This window comes from Harpia harpyja, chromosome 8 (assembly GCF_026419915.1).
Source record: "Harpia harpyja isolate bHarHar1 chromosome 8, bHarHar1 primary haplotype, whole genome shotgun sequence".
Classification (NCBI taxonomy): Eukaryota; Metazoa; Chordata; class Aves; order Accipitriformes; family Accipitridae; genus Harpia; species Harpia harpyja.
This window is the reverse complement of record NC_068947.1, coordinates 41,501,486-41,527,416: the sequence shown is the minus strand read 5'-3', so window position 1 is coordinate 41,527,416 and position 25,931 is coordinate 41,501,486. Positions and strand designations below refer to the sequence as shown.

General features: G+C 37.4%; 1 protein-coding gene across 2 annotated transcripts; it reads right to left on the bottom strand.

Moving 5' to 3' along the window:
• Nucleotides 1-1,005: 1,005 nt before the first annotated feature.
• HJURP (Holliday junction recognition protein) lies at nt 1,006-24,904 on the bottom strand. 2 transcript variants are annotated; one of them, XM_052794014.1, is made up of 13 exons: nt 24,756-24,904; nt 23,403-23,469; nt 21,926-21,990; nt 20,719-20,746; nt 16,108-16,163; nt 14,219-14,258; nt 10,761-10,822; nt 8,948-9,046; nt 8,235-8,295; nt 5,688-7,282; nt 5,064-5,127; nt 3,779-3,866; nt 1,006-1,683 (listed from the first exon to the last, which is right to left on the bottom strand). In XM_052794014.1, exons 1-13 carry the CDS (start codon nt 24,843-24,845, stop codon nt 1,557-1,559), a joined length of 2,442 nt encoding a protein of 813 aa, XP_052649974.1. In that variant the 5' UTR covers nt 24,846-24,904; the 3' UTR covers nt 1,006-1,556. The 2 variants fall into 2 exon arrangements, with proteins under 2 accessions (XP_052649974.1, XP_052649975.1); XM_052794015.1 differs by lacking the exons at nt 20,719-20,746; nt 21,926-21,990; nt 23,403-23,469; nt 24,756-24,904 and adding an exon at nt 17,621-17,721.
• Between the last annotated feature and the right edge of the window lie 1,027 nt (nt 24,905-25,931).

Sequence of the window (25,931 nt, the reverse complement as noted above, 5' to 3'; positions counted from 1 at the left end):
AAAACACAGACTATTGGTTATATCACACTTTTAAGAATCTGCTGACTCAAGTGGATGGTGGAGGATCAAACTCTAAAAATAATTGTGTAACTTTCTCCCATTTTTTGCTACTGCTAGCACCAAAAAGTTGGCACTGGGATGAGCTTATCTTTCAACACCTCAAGATTTTTCAAGAACTAACTCTTAAAGTTCTTTTGAAGTAATTTTCATGGAGACAATGAACCATTGCTATGTTGTTTTAAAAAACCCTACCTTCCTACCTAGGTAAGCCCGCATTTGGGTTGCTGTGTAGAGTCATATCTAGAGTCAGAACATGTCCAAAACCCCATTCCAGTTTACCTTCAAGTTACTTTAGAACAGAAAACATTAATGTAGTTATGTAATCTCTCAGTACTGGTGTATCAAGAAACACCAGGAAATAATTACCTTAACAAATCCAAGGGAAAGGTAGTTCATCCATGTCTGGAACAGGAAGAAAAATGAGCCGCAAAAGCATTTGTAAAAGACAATCTTTTTGTTGCTGTTGTTGAAGGAAACGTAATATACAAGTGCTGAGGGATAGAATGTGTGTGTACATTTCAGAAGTTCTTGTCTTATCGCAGAGCAAACATCACTGAAGCTGGCTTCTTGTTCCATTCAAAACCAACACAAGATAACAAGATCTTGGTTTTAAGAGCTAAAATAACATAAAAAAAACCCTCCTGTGTACCCAGAAATGAAGTAAAACCAAAGGAAAACTATTTTCTCCTTTTCTGGAACTCAGAAAGCTGACAAGGGGCAATGCCAATAAAACAGAATGTACTTGACCTGACACTTACCACTAAACCAATCTCCTTGCCAAGAAAGAACACAGTAATGAAAACCTGTGGGACCCTGCCACATCATTCTCATGTATTTGCTGTAGGTATACAAACTGCTCGTGAGAATTCACATACCTGAAATAAAATGTTGAAAGCAGGTATTTGTTCAGAATATGTTTTTATTTAGAATATATATTGTGTCAAGTAGAATTTTCTCACAGCACAGAATATAACTATCAAATCCACTAAAAATTATAAAATTTTATTGAACAATCAACTTAGGTGAGCAACTTAGAAAGTTTAACATTAAAATTACATAGCAGGCATATTACAAGTCATAGCATATAATACTGCATTTGGATCATCCAGCCCAGTTTAGATTTTTTCATTTATTTAGTACTGATACATCTATAAAGCATGAATAGGCAGGAATTCAGCAGAAAGAGCTTGTTACTTATCTTACTAATATGTTAAGAATCAAAGCTTATTAGCAGATTAAAAGATAATACAGATCACATTCTGTCATTATAAACACTACTAAATACATAATTTAAACTTGGCCATAGAAAGGAAGCCTGATTCCCCACAATACCTGACGAAGTCAAAGGAGTAACAAGTGCCCCGTCAGAAGGGATGAACCAGTTCCTGAAGATTTATGTTACAGGGAAGTATAAATCAGGACTAATTGTATATTACATACATATAATACATCCTTGATTCTTGGAAGAAGAAAGAAAACCAAAACAAACCCAAACTTTATAAAACAATGTTTTCTCCATAGCAGTCCATGAATGCTCCTTGGTGAGTTTTGACCAGGGGGTCGTCCAAGGGATTGCTAGGATTTTGGTCTTTCCCGTCAGTGTAGCTTAGTTTTCTGGATACCCTATAGAAAAGAATTGTTTAGATAAAGGAAGTCACATGAAAATACTATGCTTGCTGAAACTCCCATGAACAGAACAAAATTCAAACAAATTGCCAAAGGAAGATATCTGAACATCTTGACTGTGAATAGCAGCAGGACTCCTTGTCTGCATTCCTATGTGCTTTCAGCTGGAGAGGGAACTTTTCATCCTATGTTGTTTTAACGTCTCAGTAATGCTACTACATTAAACTAAATTATATAAATATCTATTAAACTTCAAGATGTAATCTTTGAATGCATTCAAAAATAGCTAAAAATGAAAGATACAAGTGCGAATACAATTATTTCCTTGCATATTACTTAAGAAATGGCATAATTTTTTTTTAACATCTATTTTAAACTATTTTGGTTTACATCTGACAATTAAGTATACCAGCATAGCCAGAGGACATCATTCACACAGGTCTGAAGAAAACTTTATTAGTTATGAACATTTCCTTTTCTGAAATATCTTTTTCATAATCATCTTCTAGATAAAGGCAATGAAGTTCCAGACAGGCAGATGATATTCCTTTTCTTTCTATAACCATTCATTACAATATACAGCATTTTACCACATGGCTTAGGCATAGAACTTCTGAGGGCTCTGAAGCCATTAAAGAGTTTCACTCCTGGGAACCATAGAAGGCCAAGAATGTCACACCACAGGCCTAAGGAAGCTTGCCAGCTGACAGCCCAGTTTGGCTACAAACATGCATTTGTGTAATTAAGGAACAAAGAAATAGATTTTATTCCAGATGGCTTGGCAAGAAAGCACTCAGTGAAATCCTGATTTCCTACTCTTTTTCAAAATTCTCTACTTACATGCATTAAGGAAAATCTTTTCCTTCGGAACAATTACTAATCTCATAGGGAGGGCTATTTTGTACAGAGTCAGGAAAAAGAGGTGAGGAAAAAAAAAAGAGGGAATCCAATAACTGAGCAGAAATTTACTCAGCTAAGTGGGCATACTTAACACCACAGAAACATCTTTGTATACTCATCAGCTTGCCTCCAATCTTCCATTATATCAAAAATAATCCAAATACAAATGTATAACAACATTGAGAAAGATTGTAATACAAGCCTCTAAGTTTTAAAACTGAAAGTTTTTTCTTTAAATCATGCAGCCTCTTTTCCTGTTAAGTTCTCCATACAAGTAGTTTAAAAATGCATTCAGGCTTCCTTTGAAGTTTTAATTCAAACGTTGTCAGAAAATTTTGATATCAGCTGTATGATCATCTCAAGCATAGTGAAAATACTTCTCGACTGAGTTTGGGAAGGCAGCACTCCTTGTGGTGCCAAATCAGACTTCTCGGCAAAAAAGCACGTCAAAAGTATTTTGGAAAATAAAATGAGAAACTGTTTAGAGAACTTCTACTGCTTTAATCCTGCTGCCTATTAAATTAGTTTGTAATTAAAAATCCAAGTGATTTGAAATTTGAGAATCCTTTAAGTCACATATTTTCTAAGAAAAGCAGATGTAGTATGCCAGTATCCAGGGAGCTGGAAGGAGTGTTCTCCTTCCAGAGATCTAAATATGCTGCCAATAGTGGTAACAGCAGAGAGGATCTCAGATATTTTCCAAATAGAGCCACTTGTTTACACAGAACCAAACAAGAGCTTGTTTACACAGAACCAAAATGCAGGTAACTATGCCCAACTGCACAGAAGCAAACTTTTGAAAGTCCTTTTAAATGGCAACATACTGCACTCTCCACAGCATAAGGATCTGAGACGATTCATTAGCTCAAACACACAGCCAGAATCAAAACAGTTCTACAGTTACATGTAAAATAATAAATACCTCTATAATGAAGACAAAATAAGGACTATTCAGTCAGGCCATCTTACTAACTTGTGTTCACTAGCCATCCATACTGGAGTCTGGCTAGTTTTGTCCACAGACACTTACCTCCCAGTGTCCAGGTCTGCAAGTTTGATTAGCTTGGGCTCTCCCAAGCACCCACACCAATTTTCATTCTAGAAGCACGCATGTAAGTGGCAACCTCCATACCATATAGATGTAGAGCAGCAAGAATTTATTTTGAAATTTCTTTTCTCAAAAGGCACATACCTTTGGTGACACTTCTGTGCATTTCCAGGACAGCTGTAATTCTTCATTGTCCTAGGACAGCCAGAGTGGGCATCTGCAATCCCAGGTTCTGGTGATGAAAAACAGTAGTATGAAAAGAGTAAGAACAACACCAAGTAGCATGGACACTACGGTATGTTGTTAAAATACTAGCCTATTAAGGCATTGGTAATACTTCACTGGCATACTTCAATGAGAAAATTTCCATATGAAAATATTCTAATGCAAAAGGTTCCAGCAAAACTTAATTTCAAATACATTTTATACACTGAATATATTTACTTATTAGCTAGGTTTCTTCAAAAGGCTTATAATTTATCACCATTAGAAAAAGGTAGAAGAAACTGTTGATACCAGAAAAAGTGTAATACATAAAGTAGTTAAAATCCGAGGAAGGCAAAATAAGACAGATGGAATAAGTCCACCTCAAATCAAATTCTTTACAATTAATCAGTAATGAAAATGCAACAAGGCAAGAACCATGCAAACAAATGCATTTCTTCTGCCATTTTCTTCTTGTATAGCAGATGACAATATTTCAAAGTCACCTTCTTCAGTATTTTCCTTTACATGTTTGTTAGTTATCATCTTGATGACAAGGTTCATAAAAATAAAATAGGGGAAATAAACATTGGTGATTTTACTTAACAGGAAAAAAGTTCAGGTTATGTTATAAAAATACCTTAACCAAAATCAGGTTTTTAAAAGGAAACTAAAAGATTAGCACCTAAAATCTTAAACTAATGTAGTTTTAGGGTTTTTTTAATAATAAAATTCTACTGTCCTGAACTGGCACAAGTCTTTTATCCAGATTAATAATCTAATTCACCTAAGCAAGTGACAGTAGCCATGCAACAACTCAGTTGCAAGTTTTTGTAAAGCTGAAGAATCCAAACAAAAGCATTTGGTTATTCAAGCGTAGGATTAAAAAACTATGCATTTCCTGCTGAACATTAGATACAGAAAGTAAAAGCAACAGCAAACTTTAAATAAAATAAAAAAAGGAACAGAGAAAATAAGCAACACTTTAGTAGGAAAAGTCCTAGTTAAGTTAAAGAAAAGCTTCTTAAATAGCTGTTAACATGTGATTCAGGAAACCCTTTTCTGTATAGATTCCTTACTTTAAGGAACACTTAAACATACCCAATTATTACTGAGGAAGAAGAACTGTCACCTAAACAGTGTTCTATTGACATCTGTACATTTACCCTTTGAAGAAGTGCTTGTGATTGCTAAAGTAATAATTCATAAAGTCTCTGAAACTAACTTTGCAGGGAAGCACCAGGAATATCAAGAAAAGTTTTGTCTGAAGCAGCATGAAATCCAGAGTCCTGAAAATAAAGCATCAACAGATTACATCGAAGGAAAAACTCATGTATCATTTCACAGCTTGCCTCAGCAGAAATGACTGGGAACCTGGAAATAAGTGTCTGATTTAATATTTAAATCAACAAGTCTAATGACTCCAATGGAACCCAGTAAAGCTTAATTTATTTGCCTCACCTTGTCCATCTATAAAATGAATAAAACATCATTTCAGAAGGCCAACACCTTAATTAACAGGGTCACTGTTTGAGATTATTTTAACCAGTGACACAGTCTATTAAAATGTAACAAAATCTTTTATTGAGCATTTTATAGACATTTTCAAGGTTATTATATATAGCAAGCTTCCTCACATGATCCAGGAGACCTGATACAACTTGTATTTTAGCAAATAAAAATCCCCAAAACCCCAAACCTGTGAAACAATCCTACTGACCAATTAGCACCAGAAGCATGCTGTCACTAGTTTAAACAGCTTCAAACTTTAATCTGTCTTTTAAGTCCTTCTCCAAATGTCAACAAAGAGTGCAAAATCATTTTTTTTTTTTACAAGGTCCTTAAGTACCTGACTCTGATAGTTGTGACTGTCAAAAGAGCTGTGGTTACTGCCATTGTATGTGCTCAAAAAATCCATGCCAACTGTCTGAAGATTGATGTTTTTTCTGTGAGAAATCTGTTGACATTTTGTGGAAAGAAAATAACGTTCTGGTATATTTTTCAGTCGCTTTACTGGTGAACAAAGAAGATCTTTTTGAAAATTTCCTGGTCTTTTAACTCTGGGAATTACAGATAAAGTTCGAACAGGTGAGTTAACAAGAGCATTTACAGTCTCAGACATCTGTATTCCTTCATATTTCCTTAAATTTGAAGCTCTCTGAAACCCAAGAAGTTTTGGAACAGCCTCACTACACAATTGCTCATAGATTCTGTCAAATTTTCCATCATACTGTGAATCAGACCTCACAGAATCACTTAAATTACTCTTCACTAATCCTCCTTTCTCTTCAACGCTCTGTGAATTTGAAAGAGGTCTCGTCAATGTCAAAGGCTTTTGGATTTCTTTGGAACACAGTTTGTAGTAGAGTTTTTCAAATGCATCTTCGTATTTCTGGGGCATCTTTGAAGGACTCTGCTTCATAGACAATGAGGAAAATGAGTGTTTGTGCTGGAAAGAAGTCAGACTTTCAGGAATTACTTTTTCAGGATTTATGAGCAAAGTATTTGATGCTCTTGCAAGAGAACAGTTTGTGACAGGTGTAAAAGTGTTAATATTGCCACAGGAACCACAAGTAGATGAACACAACTCTGAGGTGTCACCACAAGGAAAGTCAATTTTTTGAGTTTTACTGTCTTTTACCAGTTGAAGCACTGTTGACCCTGAACTGGCAGTAGGTGTTATAAAACTGTATTCCAAGGAACATTTGTAAGCCAATTTTTCACTTTCTTTGCATTTTGAATTCTTCAGTGAGACAGTAGCTTGTAACTCATCTTCATCTAGAAATGTCTCTCCCATTCTAGCCATAACATTAGGAAAAACAGCCTGTTTGGAGACTTTTTGTCCTTTTCCAGATACCAAATGATGATCTAAACTTGAGTCACAGTAGTCCATATTGATTTCATTTGTATCAGTGTAAGAATAATGTACCAGACAGGATAAATTATTAATGGAACACTTGTCATCACAAAGTTCTCTGTTCTCATTTCTAGAAGTTTGATTCTGGATATCTTCACTTCTACTGCTGCATGTGTTGGGTAGTACTTGCTTCAGTTTAAGAGGTCTGAATCCTCTTATTTTGTCTACAGTGACATTGAGCTTTGGTCTTCTAGAACACCATCTTTTGTGCCTTAAGTGTCCAAACACGTATTTTGACTCTTTTCTCCGAGACTGCTTTGTCATGAGCCTTGTAAGTATCTCTACCATTGCTGGATACAAGTCTGCAAGAGTGACACTGCTCCAGGAACATTCCTCATCTGCAGACTGGTATTCTTCCAAGATACTACTACAGCAAGTTTTATTCATTTCTGGAGAAGGTCGATGCCTGGGTATGGTTACTGTATTTGGTGAAATGGGAACACCAGACAATTGTAACTGTAGAGGTCTGGGTGAAGAACATTCATTTGACAACTCTACTTTCTTTCTGCAAACAGCGGCTTTGTTGCCTGTTCAAAAAAACAAATGAATCACAAAACAAAAGCAGAAGAAAAAAAACCCCCAAACCTATGAGGGCACTTCCAGTAATGTATTACATGACTTAGAAATAATTACATGCAGTACAGATAGTCTTACCATAATAGCATATTTCATTAAGATTTTTTGCAAGGCTAAATGGATGATTAACATACAATCCATTAGGAAAAAATTAAAAGGCTTTTCCTAACCATATTGAATTAACAGACCATAGAAGACAGAAATTAAATGTGTTGGAAAAACCCCACTGTTTTAAAATAGCTTAATATATAGATACAAATTATTTTCATTGTAGAGGCAGACTGCTTTGCTCTTTGTGATTTCTGACCAGGAGGAACAGCCTTATTCTACAACTTTTGTTACTCTATTTCCATTTTACTTGCAAGCTTTGTACTTGGCTAGTACCAGTGCAGTTTTGCTTGCCATAACGCATGATGAAGATAATGCTTTTTGTAGTTGTTAGGCTTGAAATATTTACACCCAAATTCTATCTTCGGTTTGCATCAAGTCTGGAGAGCTTCTGAAGAAAGTTTACGAGCGAAGTACCACTTTGAGTACCAGTTACCAGCAGACACAAAGCCATTTGTTAAATTCTTTGAATTTATCATAAGCAGAACCAAAAAATTATGCTTTCATTTAGTTGAGCTTAATGCTGCTGAATTTTTTAACTATGCATTTTTTTCCAGCGGCTATTTAAGAAAAGCTGGTTTTATATATACAAGTTATTTTCTATTTTTTAAATACATTTTGCCATAAGCAAAATCATGTCTAACTTCTCTTCAAGAATCCAGCCTGTTGAACTTTTCTATTGGATAAATAGTGCCTCTGTTTTCAATAAATGAAATATTTATTTCTAATAAATTTTAATAAAAACACATTTTGTAACTAACATATTTGACCAACACCCAAAAGATTTAGTTGTACCAATCAGTTCTCGCAGTGGCGAAGCTAAATTAAGACCTTCCAATAAACCTTGAGGTGCTATCTGAAAAACAAAGAAAGAAAAAAAAAGATGACACTAAGGCAATCTAACATCCTGAATTTTTTGCATGTTAAGGGTAACATCAAAACCTTATTTGTGACTCCTCCTACTCTCTCCTTACTATACTAGGTCCTGTACAGAGTTATGGTCCTCTTCTACATTATGTATCATATTTTAATCCCTTTCCCAAATTGAGAATTTATACATGTATATATACACCTGGGTAATCTATATCTCTCTGGCAACTCCAGTAGGAAACAGAAGCTGTACCATGTAACATAACCCAGCACCCCCAATTCCCTCACCCCCAAACCCAAAATAAAGCTAAAATTCCCCCCCCCCCAAACCTAAAACTTAGGCTTTTCAAAAAACTTACTGAAGTGAAGATCAGTTTGCACATCACAGTTCAAAGACAAAGTATAAAAGTGGAGAAAAAAAAAAAAAGAAATATTTGGATATTGTCTGCTCTGTTTCTTACAAATCATTGCTGTCAGAGACCTGAGATACTGTGATATTTACATAGACAGCAAGCAGGAGAGGAACAATGATGGAACAGCTGAGAAGTTGTATTAGAATTCATTGTGCTACACAGTTAGGGAATTCTTAGTTTATTCTAATTAGCTAATAACTTAGAACAGAACAGGAGAAATGTTACCTTAATCCACTTGGGAATTTTTCTAGCATAATCTTGTACTATCACATCCACTTGAACTTTTGCTTTCTCTTGAATTTTCCCATCATCTATGTATGGATTCTTGCCAGGGGCGGGGCAGTGGGGGAAGGAACGAATTAAAACACATAGAAGTTATTGACACTGACAAACCCAAACATATTAGATGTTTCAAATTGGTATTATTCAGACAAGGATATCCAACCAGCATAAACTTATTTTTAATGTATACCTTTTATGTCCAAAAAAAAAAATATCCTGAGAAGGAACTGTATGTGAAGACATATAAAAAGAGATAACTAGCTAGTTTACTGATGCAGGGAAAAAGCACACATTGCCTCAGAAGACCCACTGATAAAAACAGAAAAAAATCCTAATGTGAGGTTACAAAGCACTGGTAATTACAGTTGCAAATCTTTACATGTATTATTAACATCTTGTGATTTCATACACAAATTAAGGTCTACTCTGTAATGCACTTCTATGTAAAATCTAAAAGCATTTGATGATAAATGGCAAACATTTTTCATTAGTGAAACTCTTGCTTTCTGAAGCAGTTTGTGTTAGCTGTTGTCAGAGACATGACAATGCCTAGCACTACGCTAATGTCCTGGTTTTGGCTGGGATAGAGTTAATTGTCTTTCTAGTAGCTGGTACAGTGCTATGTTTTGGGTTCAGTATGAGAAGAATGTTGATAACACACTGATGTTTTCAGTTAGGCTAAACATTACTTAGCAACAAGTCAAGGATTTTTCAGCTTCTGATGCCCAGCCAACAAGAAGGCTGGAGGGGCACAAGAAGTTGGGAGGGGACACAGCCAGGACAGCTGACCCAAACTGCCCAAAGGGGTATTCCATACCATGTGACGTCATGCCCAGTATATAAACTGGGGGGAGTGGGGCTGGGCGGAATCACCAGTTGAGAACTAACTGGGCATCGGTTGGCAGGTGGTGAGCAATTGCATTGTGCATTATTTGTATATTCCAATCCTTTTATTATTACTGTTGTCATTTTATTAGTGTTATCATTATCATTATTAATTTCTTCCTTTGTTCTATTAAACTGTTCTTATCTCAACCCACGAGTTTTACTTTTTTTTCCCCTGATTCTCTCCCCCATCCCACTGAAAGGGGGGGCAGCGAGTGAGCAGCTGAGTGGTGCTTAGTTGCTGGCTGGGGTTAAACCACAACATCTAAACAAGTAAGGAAAGCAAAATAAATTTTTGGTAATTGTATTTAGGCAAGCAGAACACAGGATTAGAATGGCTGCATACACAAAGAGTGTGTTGTACTTTTCTTTTCTTCATCAACATAACTACTCTGGGTAGTCCTGATAGACTATAGTCTAATTTGGGAAACAACAGCAGAAGATTCCAGTCTGCTTTTGTTATGGTAGCCATTATTTCAGATTTACTTTATTTTTTTTAAAATCATGTTACCTGTTTATGCTAGACTCTCTATTTTTATAAAGTATTTTCACTTTGTGATTCATCTGGTTATTCTTTTTCCATACCTATAGTAGCTTTTCTCAGGGTTGCCTGTTCTGTGCAATATGTTGTATTGCTTTCCCTGTATACTAATAATGCCAAGACATAATATTACTTCACATTGGTCTTCATGACATTATTTATTGAACCTGTCATTTACTATACTTACTAAAAAAGTGCATGAAGATGCAGACTACAGAGTCTTCTGCTGACTGCATCAACTCATCAGGCACGTGTAAACTATTCAAATAGTTAAATCATTTCTATTGAACACAAAATTATTCCACTACATTAGATGCTAGAAATTTTTACCTGGAAGTGAATGTCCTCGAATTTTCTTCTTACTGAAACTATATCAGCATCACTTTCTTCATCTACAACTTGAAGATAAACACTAAATAAAATCTAGTTGAACTCAAAACCAAAACGGAAATGTTTTTAAACACACACTGTATAACTTATTGACTAAACTGGTTTCATTTTAGAAAACAGCTTTCTACACTAAAACTTTTCTCTGTATTACATTTCCCTGTAAATCCAATTGAAAAGCATGGTTTATAGGTTCATACATGACTTGAGGGGAACAAAGAAGAGTAAAGGTAACTTGTTTGTAACGAGTTCAAGATTTATGCTAACTACTTCAGAGAGTAAAATATTTTCAAAGCACTGCTCTGGCAAGATTCACTACTCATTAATGTATCATTCCCACTTATTTCCCACTACATTCCTAAATATCCCAACAAAGATAGTAAGGACCTTCTAGCATGCTTCCTTTTCTTAGTTTCTTACTGTCAAGACTGCCTTAGAACTGCCAAGGTGAGAAATAACACAGACCTGAGAATATTAAAAAGCAAGTCCAAATCTTTCAACTCAATTTTTAGGTATTCTATGGGTATTTTTGGGAATAAAATGCAACAAAACATTTTTTTGCTAGTTGTAGCCAGACCTTCCAATTCATCATTAGCTAAAGCCTCAGTCTTTCACCGTCATAAAACATGTGACTGCATTGCAAGCCCTGAATTCTGAATTCCCCTGGCTGTTCTATATTTGTCCCACGATTGTGTTCAGCACAGGGAGGGAAAGAGGAGAATAACCCTGAAAAGGAAAAGAATGAGTGAAAAAATTGTGGTTATGATACCTACCACATCACTGCCTCTTCCTACTATTCTTAAATTACTAAAACCAGAATGAAAATCTTTTCCAGCTAGTCCCATCTTCCTTTTTTGTTCCCTGTCAGTGCAACCATCACCTAAAGCTCTGTGGACAGCTGCTGCCATAGAGCGAGGATAAAGATACATATGAAAGACCCCACTAGAATTATTTTATTAGAACTGAAACCCATACCTGTCAGATTATCAAAGTTCCTTCCCACATGACTAAAGCAAGACAAAGTTGTGGTCACTTTATCTACAGGAAATCAGTTACTAAGCATCAATAGCAGAGGAAGCAATAAGAATGTAGTTTTAATCTGCAAAAGTTTCAGCCTCCAGTTTCTGTTCTAACAGCTGATACTTTCTGCCGTACAGTCTTCTTCCTCTAGTAGAAGCAGGCCCATAACTGTCAGACTGCTCCCTATGTGGTCACTGAGATGACCAGACTAGACTGCTACAAAAATGGGAGGTTCTTGAGATAAAGGTAACAACTCCACCACATCCATTACAAATTATTAGAAAATAGCTTGTACCATAGAATGAATTGATCTGTATACAAGTTGAATACTCTTCTAGGTGTGAAACCTCACAAAAGTGTGATTTCAGTATGTCTTCAATGTATTGTCAGTCATACTTCAAATCACTGGAACACTAATTATTAGCAGAGGATCATGGCACAGCACAGAACAAACCAAAATAAAGTATCTTCTCCAGGGAACCTTGAAGTGTTTTTAAGGGCCAAAAGGGAAATTTGGGAACACCTTTGCTCCTCAAGTGCAAAAGAGAGAGGAAAAATGAAAACTCTGACCCTTCTCTCTGGAAAATTTGACCTATAATACAGGAGGTTATTTCATTGGAGATGCACTCAATACACTATCATTACCTAAAAGGTATACCTTATTTAAAAGATGAATGCGTTAGTAAGAGGGTTACTGTAAATTTTAAGTTTTGACTTTGATGTGATCTTCTAAACTTAAATACTTAGATAAATACACAATTTGGATTGAACTTTCCTCTTTCTCTCCAAATACATACATTTTTCTGTGATACTATCCTAATAGATACAAGAAATTGTTCATACATCACTATACTTTGCCATGCCACTTCCTGTGAAACCACAGAGTTGGCCTATTAATTTTCCCTATTAAGGGCAGACCAATACTTGCAGGTACAGGTGAGAGCTATTTCACTTTATTTGTACCTGCTGTTGATTGGCTTTGCATACTTTTAGAACAAAAATACTGTATAATACCTGGAAGAAACACTGTCTTCACTGAGAAGTGCGAAGCATTCTGTATGAATACTACAGATGGAAAAAACCTGCCAAAGCTAAAGTTTGAGCTAAAGCAGCTAAAGATACACTTTTTTCTTAATAGTTAGCATGCCCTATTGCTAACCTTTTATATATTTAAAAAGAAACCCAAGAAACAAAAAACCAAAACACCTAGGTGATTTCCATTTTAAGTGAGGAATCCAAACCCACAGCTCTAAGAAGCTAATTTCTACAGCTTACTGTATTCAAAGATAGCTGGGACTCACCGAGGCTGCAATAAATCCTCTCCAGTCCCCTCTTAGAACATTCACAAGAGAAGGAGGAGGACTGGATAATCACATTATTCTACGCTGCTATGAAGATACCAGTCTCTGAACTACATCACTCATTTATCCCATGAGTGCGAAGACATAAAGGACACTTACAGAAGCTAAACTACAAATGCCTCAGAAATTTTTTTCCTATATTTCATTGCACAGGTTGAGGAAAAACAGTCACGTTTTCTAAATTTGCAGAATTATTTTATCATTCAAATAGATATTTGAAATTATCCTCTCAAATGATAGGAGGACAAATTGCAGATTACTATTTTCTATTTTCCCTCAACAGAGAAGTAATCATCTGCCTTGGAGACACCTATGCATATGAAGCACCGAATTTATACCATAGTATTTAAACACCAGCTAACCATATTTTGCTGCAACTTCTCTTTTAATCACTAAATGCAGGTTACCACCTAGCCATAGTTTAATTTATGCAAAACAGTAAGTTTTTATATACACAAGAACCTAAAGATATTGAATAATACAAGTTTTAAATATTTAAAAGACAGTCATTCAAAGATTGTTACCACTAATTAATACAATCAAATAATTATTTGGGAATACAGGGTCAAAACCACCCAAAACTTTGCAGACAGGCCAATGCTGAAACTGTTACAAACACAACTGAAGACATTGTTGCAGCTGAATGCAATATCTGTGTTTACCAGACCACTAGAAATTAATGTATATCTTGCAATTATTAATAAAACTTCTATTGCCACTTCTGCCAAAGTTTTGATTTCACTGTTCCTTTCTTCATTAAGAAAAGGCAATTGAACATATTCCACATTGACTTTCCAATGTATCAGGGATTCAGGACTGATATTTTAAAGAGGAATGTGGATTGATTTCATAGTGCTACCAGTACCTCAGTCTCTTGTTATTGCTATTCTCTACTTTCTGTAAGGGTATAGAGACATATTAAAATTATTTTTACTATAGTAGAAAAATATGAAAAAGTTACTTGCAATCTTTTTTAAGAAGTTAAAAAAAGGTAGCTAAAAAGTAAATTAAAAAACCCACCTATGTCAGTTGTATCCATATGAGAGTTCTCAGGAAATTCCTTAAAAACACATGAAAGGAATTTTAAGACCTGGTAGCATAAGCTTTATTACTTAGTCTAGAATTTTCTGCTCTCACTACTTGCTCAATTTTTTTGGGGGGGGGGGGGGGGGGGGGCGCGAGTTGGGTGGGAGAGTAGGCAGTGGTGAAACAAACCCAGTCATATTCCATAAACTATGTGCAAATGGCACCATCTTTATTAACAAATCTGTACACAAGTTTGTCTTGATTCACATCTCATTACTCAATGGGGAAAACTATTTTCTTCCCAGCCTTTCTATATTCAGACACATAATGCAAGGAGAAGCTATTATACAACAAGAACAAAACACAGTTGACAGATGAATTGGCCTCAAGTTGCGGCAAGGGAGATTTAGGTTAGATATTAGGAAAAATTTCTTCACTGAGAGGGTTGTCAGACATTGGAATAGGCTGCCCAGGGAAGTGGTTGAGTCACCATCCCTGGAGGTATTCAAAAAGCACGTAGACAAGGTACTCCAGAACATGGTTTAGTGGGCATGGATGATGGTTGGACTCGATGATCTTGAAGGTCTTTTCCAACCTAAATGATTCTATGATTCTATGAATTCTAATCACCAAATCTTTATCAGTATGTACTGGGGATTTTCTCTGTGTTCCAAGGTATAAGAAAAGTTTCTTAACTGCCCACTTTTAACAATTCTTAACTGCCTACTTCAAACAATCTATATATAATATTTCAAATAGGTTTTTTGCTCTATTTTGTAGAAGTCTTGATAGTTGCATAAAAAGCTCATTTATATGGATAAGGAGCCTTTTCTATATATTCACAATCTACATCTGACATACGTTCTTCAGAAGTTCTTTTTAAAAAGGTCTAAATCTATTCTGTCCAGTTCAATCATAAAATTAGTGGGTTAAAATGACATCAATAAAATGAGACAATTCTAACTAAACTACCATCTATGTAGAACAAATAATTAGGAGTGACCAGTGAGAAGGCCCATATCACTCTTCAAGTACAGAATATTTTCTCCTTAAAAAGATAAGGAGTCAAAAGAAGTTATTCTAGACAAGCACAGATTTTACAAATTATAATGAAAAAAAGTTAGACACACATATTGCCTAACTAAAAAGACACTTGAGGGTTTAAAGCCTATATCCAACTGCTCTCTATCCCTTCAAATAAACTTAAAAAGAGGAGAATTCAGCTGAAATCCATGGCTGATATTGTGGCTGTTATTCGATACCCCAAATATCACAATGGGAGGGAGGATATGTAACTATACGAAACATATGTAAATCCTATGTCATAAACAACATAAATAGGGACATAGCAAAAATGTATTAAAAATTGCATGAATCAATCCACCATCACAAAATGTATCAGACCACTACATATAGAAGTCCAGAACTTGAATTCATCACCATCTCAAAGCACAGAACCTACTGGGGGAGGAAACAATCAGGGGAAGTATACTAGATGATCAACATTAACCAGAACGTGAAGATTTTAGTTTTACACGAACATGCACCTGGTAAGTAAATACACGTTTTTCCTAAAATAATGCAACTACGTGTGGGGAACTACATGAGGGAAAATATAAAGCAATTGTTTAATAAGATAGCTAAAGTTTGAAGAACTGCAGGGAAAGAACTGCAGCAAAATACTTTAAGCCCTCAATCTTTTTCAGAAGTATTTATTTAAGGAGAATAAAGTGATTTGATTCAGCAATTAGTAGGCCTTTAAAATCTAAATTTATAGCTATGGTGCAGGACCACCTGCTCATGATTAATTTCTTAGCTTTTGACTCATAAATACGTTTTCCTAAAGAGGCTTTATAAAAGTAGATGCAATGTGGTGCCCATACCTGATGTACTGTTGAATGTCCATCTTCAAAATCACTAGTCTCTTGCTTTGACATTTCTTAGCGTGCATGGGAGGAAAAAAATAATTCTATTTCAATTTGATAGGTCACAGATCAATGTTGTACCTGAACTCATTAATTCTTCATTTGTATATACTCTTACTTATTTTGAAAAATATTTAACACAAACATTTAACAAACAGAGAACATACATAGGACTGAATGAAAGAATAGACAAGTGACACAACAACATTCTAGTCAAATACAGCAGACTAATTCTGATCAGACATGTACATCTACCATATTACATGTTTTCTTCTTAACCTGCTAAGTACCACAGAAAATAAAATTTGACCCTTTATCAGGTGGTATCACTTGTAAAAAAGAAGACAACTGCAAATTTTGTGTGCATTTTCTTGGCATATGTCGAAAAGGATAAGAAAAATACTAACTAATCCTGAAGCCTGAGGGTAGAGCCCCAAACCTCTATTGCATTTTTTTAATGATTTTTGACAAGGGGGTCTTCCAAAACTGCTATGCCCATCTGCTTGCACAGATAGACCCACCCACAATCTTTGTGGGTTGTTTCCCCCCCCCCGTTTATTTCATAAAATGCAGAAGAAAAAGAGTGTAAGAGCCGTCTACTTTGGCAGAGATCTCCCCTTTTACATTTCAATGTATATTTTCATTGAAAATATTCTTCATTAGCTATTGCAACTCAAACGGATTTAAATAAAACCCAAAACAAATTAGACCCACAGAAAAGTGGCTATCTTCAAATAACTGTGACTTCCACATAAGCTTATTTCACAAGTAACCTCTAAACCAGATATTGTTGCTATTAAAATTACTCAAAGTGAAAACTATTTTGATATTGCTGAAAAAAAATTACATTTCTAACCACTGCCTTGATAGATTTAAAAAAGGTACCTATAACAAGCTACAGCCTCTCAAGTCTGTATACAGTGCACATGATTATGATGATCATATAAAAATTACTGCCTAAATCTATTGTTAATACTGCATAAATTACAGAAATTTAATCTTTCCCCAAAGAGAAGATCTATATCTCCAAACATAAGACTCTGCTGGTACTAAAGCTGTAGTGGGACTTCTCAAGATTGAATGTATGTGATAGACTTAGACCTAAATAATAAAAACAATGCATGTGCTTTAGCAAATATGTTTACCCTACTCAAGACTGTCATTAAACAAGTTTCGGTTTAATGCAGAATTCGTTGTCCTTGCTTTTTTCTGCATTTCTGTTTCCAGGTAAATTGACATCAAATATCACAAGCAATTTACTTTTTTAGGTTAAGTGGTAAGAAAACTTATACACAACTCAGGCACGTAAGTATTATTTACTCCTATAAACACTTCGTATTATTTAATAGTGCCAAGCATACGATCTAAAAATTTCCAGTTTTCTAAAGGCTTAAAGCATACGGAAAGGAACCTAAAGATGTCATCTATTCCTTCTTCTGTTTTAAAGCAGGAACAACAATACCTAACTTACCTCTAGAAGTCTAACCCATTCTTAAGAGCAACTCCATAGTCTCTAAGAAACGTATTTCAGGACTTCCTTATGTTTACATTTGGAAAGCTTTTCTAGTATTTAACCTAGAGGCTCTCTTTTGTTTGGTGCTCCCCCCCGCTCCATTTAAGTCCTATCACCAGTTGATCTAGTAATCTTTTTTCTTTTTCTGACTCACTCCAGCTAGACAAGCTACTATCAAATACAAAACAAAGTACTCCATCACAAGTTTTATCACTGTTGAACAGTGGCAAAAACATGTTTTGTGTGCTTTACATACTAGGCACTTGTGCATATCTTTTAGCACAGTGTGCATACTTTCACAACAGAGTTATATTCTTGGTTGGCTCAACCAGCCTTCAAAATTTCCTCTTCCTGCATTTGATTATTCTTACATAAGTCTATTACTTTGAATGTCTCTGCATGAAATTACACAAGGCTTACTTTAAGTTTTAGCCCCAATTTGTCAGACCATCTTTCACAGTGGTCATCCCTACTTGGTATCATCTGCAAATTAATTAAGGGTATCCCCTCTTCTACTATTTACTTAAAGAAAGTATAAACTAGTAATTTGCTCAGAACAATTCCTGGAAAAAATCCCTCATGTTTCCCTTCAGTTTGGACACAGACCGTTGATAACTGTTCTAAGCACAGTTTTCCAACCAGTAGGAAACTTGGCTATAAAAATCACTCTTCTCATACAAAGTTAATGAGGTTTATTATATAACTAGGAGGCTCAGGCTTCAGCTTGTAACCTTCTTGGGAAATTTATGTTCACTATTTTGCAAAACTCTACAGTAATGCTTCCTTTAGAATAAATTAACAATGCATTTTTTTAGAAGCTGAAAAAAGCATTTCCCAAACATTTCTGGATTGGGAAGACAGGAAATCAGACTAACACAGTAATGTCCCGTTGAAATCCCTTACTGAGCAAGATCTATGAAACAACACAGAGGGTGTTTTGTTTCAAAAAAAAATTCTCAAGGAAAGAAAAAAATTCTAAGCATCTAGTATATGACATAAATATTGCTCTTGTTGGAGTTTGAAATTTAACATACTTTGTCTTCCCATACTCAGAACTGCCATATGTAGAAAAAACCCAAAACACTCAAAGGATTGTCATTTTACTTAGTAAAACTTCATGGGACTACTGGACATCCTATCCAAACAGTAAAAATAGATTCTAGCAAAATTCAGAATTGCAAGTTGGAAAAAATAACACAAGTTATATTCCAAGGGAAGGGGTTCATTAATAAGTATTTGGGTCTTATAAAGATATTTTAAATGTTCACACTTGCTAGCACAGAACTTTATGTATCCTAATTGAAAACACATATCAGACCCACCTAAGAGTATAGAGCAAGAATAGGTAAAATTTGCACATTAGCTTTAATAATCCATAGCCAGAAGAAGGGGTTTTTTTGTTGTTCTTGGGTTTGGGTTTTTTGGGGTGGTTTTTTTTTTTGCTTGCCCCCCCCCCTTTTTTTTAAGGGTAACACCAACCACAACCAACCAGTTCAAACGCTTACTCCATGTACTTCTGCGTTCCAAATAAAAAAAGTCAGTGCAAGATATGATTTTCTTAAAGTGAACAAAATCCACAAGATTCTATCTTCTATAGCATATATAAACACGTATAAATACAAATCTGTAAAAGCAGGTTTTTCCTTATAACAAAAGCTGTTAACACTAGTGCTATTCCCCCACCTTCAATATTTAGTTAAATATTTCTTCCCCAGGAAAACTTAAAACATAACTAAATAATAAAGACTTTGCTCAAATTATATTAAAGGTTGGAAAAAATAGGTAAGATATAAATTTTTCTGCTTTTCTACCTTATCTGTAATGCAGTACACTAAATTTAAAATTAATTAGATCAAGCCTTTGTAGCATTAAAGAAACTCCAAGTAAATTCTTTCAGTAAGAACTTCTAAGGCATTCAGATCTTAGGTCAAAACACAAAGTAACAAAAAATTACTTCTAAAAGACATCAAATACTGTATCTTTTAAAAAACTAACTGCTAGATGTTCTGTCTTTCCAAGTTTTATTGCAGACTGTAGCCAGTCATTTTTTGTACTATTCAGACCCATCAGCATATATTTTCTAAAAATCAGAGGCAAAGGTCTGGACCATCTAAATCTTTTTGTATCAGACCCTTTTTTCCCAAGCTCAACATCTTAATTTCATAGGCTGATTCAAAGTCTATACCTGAACCCTGTAGGGACAAATTTTTTGATAGGATTGTAGAGGAAGAGAGACACTAGGTTCTGTTTTGTCCTCAGATGTTCAGCATAAAAGTTTCTCAGATGACTGTCATAAAATAAGCAACACCAAAAAACCCACTTCAAAACCTTAAAAAAATAAAGCCTACCTTCTCTGTGCTACACGTCATAATTTCCCCCAAACATTTATCCCAGTAAAAAAAAAAAAAAGTATTTTATTGGAACATACAATCTTTTTCAAAACAATGAGAAAATCTTCAGATGTCATATATCTCCCTAAGTAGTATCAGAATTACACTTCAGTGTGCAGTCTTGATTTGACTTCCATCATGATACTTGATCTCTAATGAAATAACTATACACTACTTTTTCCTGCAGGCAGCCTGATTCATTCAGTATACAGAATAATCTGCTAAATTTTTGATAGCTCATCATGCGACTTCATGAGATTCTTTTAACACACATTTTTTAATATGCCTACTTATCTAGCTGTTTCCAAAAAGCTAGCAACTTCCAAGTTTCTCTACTTGTACACCCATGTAAGTCAGGGTTGGAATTTTTAGATTCAGTGAACATCTAACAAAACTGACAAATACAATAAAAAGCTGCCTGTTTAATTGATGAGGGGAGATTATTTTAATCGACTTGTGATGATAGCAACATCAATTATAAAGTATTTACTCATCTTAAACATTTTAAACTACATTTCAGAATCCTTATGAACATAAGTATTGTTGGGTTTTGGGTGGTTCCCAAAAAACAGTGAGTAGCCTAGAGAGTTTGACATAAAACCTGGACATCTTCTGTTAAGACTCTTTGGATAAGATAATTTATGGCACTTTTTAAAAACACTTTACCTGCATTCCTTTGACTTCGTCTATTACACTGCAATTAGAAATAGGAAAAAAAACCCAAAACATCATTAGAATCTTAGAATAGTAAAGTTATTTTAACCAATGCCTTTATTTACTTTGGTATATCTCACAACTAGGCACTTCCTAAATAACCATTCAATTTCCTTCAAGTTTCCCATGGCCTGACCAGAAAAGCCACAACTACATGGTAAAACTTACCTGATCATTCACTTCTTGCCATACTGTTGCTGTTAAAATTACTACAAGAACATAAACCATAGCTACCTTGGCCCACATAAGAGGCTAAGACAGAGAATTCCTCTTATAGTCCTTAATGGGTTTAGTCTGTAAAGTTGTGCAGCAATGCTTAGTAGATGATGCACAAGGTATTACCAGGAAAGGAAAAGGAAAGGGAAATACAGCCTTTTTTCTGTCTCCATTAAATCTACTCCTGTTCCCCAAGACTGAATTTCACTCCTCATCCCCTCACTCTGTGTGGTTCAGAACAGCTTTTGTGTTAACTACCAAGGCACATTACACAACTTCGCTTTTTAGACAGGTATTAAGAATGTAGCACCAAGGTGACTTTTAATTATGTGAGAAACACTGAGATTTTGATGAAATTCACTGTTGAGTTCTTATGGGGGAGTTTAGGAAATAGAAAAAAAGAAGTGACTGCTTGTTTAATGTAAATACTCCGAATAAAAAAACCAAACAAACAGGTCATATACCCACAACAGTAACAGCTTTAGCCCAACATAAGGCAGTGAGTGCCGAGACTGCAAAGATGCTTTAATTACTCTAGCATTATTTTACAGAACAAAAATCTAAAGATGAAACCAGTAAGCCCTTCGAAATTGAAAAGCTGATTACCTGAACCAAGATTGATTCAATGCATGTTAACTTCAATGACAGTATTCTGATGAGATCCAAAAGTATGTGTCCCCATCAGACAACATTTAAAAAAAAAAAATTTTCCAGGTTTACCAGTGGTACTAACCACTGGTAGATGGTCATCTATTTTAGTCTGACAGTCTTAGCCAATCTATGCTAAAACCCTATTTTAAAGCAGATGTTGACTTCATTGATTAATACCTCTTGCAAATATTATATGGCACAGCAAGATTAGAATGTATTCCTATATTTTATTGATATATATATGACATATTGCTATATTTTGACTGCATAGTAGGACTATATTATTAGATACCTCAAGTACTTCCTTCTTCCATATTTTAAGCTTCTTGGTTGATACTTCCTCCCATTGTTTTGGTCCTAGAAATAACAAGAGATATCAATATAAACATAGCTTTTCTTATAACATTATCTATACTAAGTATCACTCTAACAAACATAAACATTTAGGAAGAACATGTTACATAGTAACAAAGCATTATAAAATCTGAACAGCCTCCAATACAATTGCTGAAACAAAAACGTACAGGAAAACAAACCAAGAGAATATTGTATATTTCAAGTTAATTGAGAAGTCAGGAAAAAAAAAAACCCAAACCAAACGCATGCTGAGTCTAACAACACTGAGCTAAAATTCAAAGAGCATTACAGCCCCAAATGCTACAAAGGGGGGGGGGGGGGGGGAAGCAAATTATTTTACTTTTTAAATTTCATTTAATGCATGCAGACTACGTGGTATCTGAGGTTAAAGCCATAATTAAGGCTTTACAGGACTGAGATCCATATTCATTCCATATTGAACAGAGGTTACTAAATCAAAAGCATAACCAAGCCTTTACAAATCCAAGACTGTGTGTTACAGTGCTGTACACATGTTTCCTCTCTCTTGATGGACAATATAGATAAAATCCAAGCTTCCCAGTCTGTAAAAGCCTTTAAAAAGTAAGTAATACTTGGTGCAATGTTTACATTGGGCTTGACGGTGTGGTAGTGTGTATGTCCATGTGTATGCCCAGTAAGTTCTATTTTACAGGAATTGATATGGCAATTTACATATCATAATCCTCACTTCAGTGAAAATAAAAACAGGCAGAACATTTCATTTTCCAGTAAAGCCACCAAGATACTAAGTCACAAGTCCCACTAAACCCCTGAGCAATGCATTTTAGAACAACAGGGTTTTTCTCACAGTAAGCTCTCCATAAGCATTATCAACTTTGTAATGGATCGACAGCTATAATGAAACACTGGAAAAATATGACATGGCACAACGTGGTATAGATTTACACTAACCACATGAACATTCAATGAAAAGTTAAAGAGACTATCTACCCAGTCCACCCTGACATTTGACATCACAGAAATTTATCAGAGCAGCTTTCAGAATACTAAGCAGAGATGAAACTACACAATCCATTCATGCATATCAACTTCCTGCTAATACCTCCATTGCTTTTTTTCCCCCTCAGTCTTCTCTATTTTGATTCTTCTTCTTACAAGTCATCCAAATATTAACCATTGTTATCCTGAACTTTGCTAATGACTCTTTTCCGTTGTCTAAAACGGAGCATGCAATGGACTAAAGTGGCGCATATAAACAAATTCTCCAGGCGTTATATGCTTATATCAAAGTTTACATATGAAATGCCATACCTAGGTGGACAAAATTCAATATCTGTTGCAATTAAATGTTATATAACTGCCAACAGTTGCATGCTTTACTAAGTCTAAGTATAGAGCGTGTAAATACTGAAGCTTTAAGAAGTTCTTACCATTAGGCGTATCGTAAGTGAGAGTTTCCATGGAAATAAGTAAATCATCTTCAAAAGGATGATTATACTAAATAAAAAGGACCATTAAAGATTAGAATAAATGATTAAAGCAATGTTTTTAACATGCGTTTTAAGTATTGTTTTTACCAAAAAGTGAAATTATCCATGTTTTTATTGGCTGAAGTTATAAGTCAGCAATCTGGAAATATTAATTCCTAGAGGAAACACATATATTTTAGGCATGTATACAAGTCATTCAATTTCCAGGTATAAGCCAGTCACTGACAAAATGGGGTTTCAGAGAGTTTTCAAAAGTGGTTAAGGTACTTTGTTAAAGAGTTTCTTCTAAACTTCCTCTGTAGTAACCAGAAGTAGCCACTTTGCATAGACCTACAGTTCATGACATATGATAATATCCAATTCAATGTTAGATGAGAAAAACATTCTAGAACCAAAGTTAGCCTTATGCCAGCACCTAGACATCAGCACAAAACATTTCCCTGAGCAACAAAGCTGACATCCCTGAATAAATGCATGCATCTCTGGATGGAGGTGTATGGTTGCCACATCTTTAACACAAACCAGCTCTAGAGCAAGGATGATTCGTGAAGGGAGTCTCCCACTTCTTTCTGTAGTTTCATTGAAAATACCTCATCTAATGCTAGCTAATTTGGATTACGGGCACTATAACGACAACTCGGATTTACGATTAAGTCACTTATTCAATACTGGCAATCCCGCATCTAAGTTTGATGGATGTATTCAAGGAGCCGGCTCTTTACTAGCTTACTCACGCCAAAGCACGGGAGCGCATGGCTCGGCACAAACTGCAAAGCTGCGTGAGGCGCTGGGTGAGGCGCTGGGTGACTGCTGCTCTTGGCAGCCAGGAAAAGCAGGAGCTTGCGACACCACAAGTAGTTAATTGCCGAAGAGAACTGGATGTCAGTTACAGCAAACTAGCGCACAGACAGAAAACTGAACCTGTCAGTACCGACACGCCAGGACTTAGAGGTGGCCAGGACGGAGGGGAGCGGCGAGCCCTGCCGCTGCCTAAGGCGGGGTGGGCAGAGGGCCGCGCTGCCTACCAGCCCTCCAGAGGCGGTCACAGGGACGCACAAGGGCGGCCGGGCCCAGCCAAGCCGCGCCACACGCCATTTTGGCGAGAGGAGCCCTCAGCGGACCGCGCTCCTCAGACAGGCAGGCAGGCGGGAGGCAGGGCGGCGGCAGCCTGGAGACCCCGCGGGGACACGGCCGCGCGGGTGACAGAGCTTCCCCGCCGCCCCTGCGCCCGCCTCAGGACGGCGACGAGAGCCCCGGCCAACGGCCGGGGCGGCGCGCGAGCGCGGCCCTCACCCGCTCCAAGATGCGGTTGATGGAGGCCACGAAGCGGATGTTGCTCAGCCGCAGCCGCTCCTCCAGGTCCGAGCCCCTGGCCGTGGCCATGGCGCGCGGGCCGCTCTCCTCCGCGAAGCCGGGGGACGGCGCACGCCCCGGCCCCGGCCCCGGCCCCGGCCCCGGCCCCGGTCGCCACCGCCGCCAGATACGTCAGCCCCGCCCCACGTCAATTCAAACTGCGCGCCACCCGCCCCCCCGCCGCCTCCGCCCCGCTTCCCGCCCTGCTTGATTGGGCCCTGCTCACGTCAGTTCAGGCGCCGCAGCCTATGAGAGTAAGCGGGGGCGGGGGGGAGGGGGAGAGCCTTTGTCATTCCGAGTGGCTGCCAGAGCTGCCGAGCGCCCGCCCACTCCTCACAGTCAACCCGCCTCAAAGTCCTCCCATTGGGTAGGGGGCTCGCAGCGGGTCGGGGGTTGGACGCGGCGCAAAGTCGCTGTTCTACCTAGCAACAGCGGCCCACCGTGAGCTCCCATTGGCCGCGGGGTCAGCCCCCGACCCAGTCGGCTGAGCAATGTGCGTGCGGGGGCGGGGGCGGCAGCGGGCGTTGCGCTGCTTCCCGGCCGCAGGCTCCTCCCGCCGGCTGCGGCTGGCAACGGCGTCGCGCCTTCGGGAGGCCGCTGCCGCTTTCCGGCCGTGGGTTGTGTGGGGGTCGGGCGCTCTGAGGGGAGCCCCCAGCGCGGGAGGGCTGCTGGAGGGAACGTGGCGGCCCAGGGACCCCGCGGTTAGCCGCTGCGAAGGCAGCTGCGGGTGCCGAGACCGGGGAGGCTCCGCTTGGCCCGCAGGGTGCTCCCCTGGCCTCGGCAAAAAGCCAGTATTTAAAAAAAGAGTATGTGCTGCTGCGTGTAAAATAGACGGTAGCCTTTGCCAGGGCTCGCTGGGCCCAGGGCTCCCTGGGGGCCACAGGCCCTGCCACCCCGTGCTGGGGAGCGGTGCAGGCCGGACAGCTCTAGGCAAAGCTATACAGAATATAACCTTTGTGTTGGACTTGGCAGAAACGGCCAGAGGAGTAAGGACTGGAGAATTTGATGCTAAATGGCTGCCATGAGTCCTGCGCCTTCCAGTCATTCTCCGGCTGGTCCCGTAGGGTTGCAGGCCTGAGGCCACTAAGGAGGAGGGCTGGAACTGGCACTGCAGAA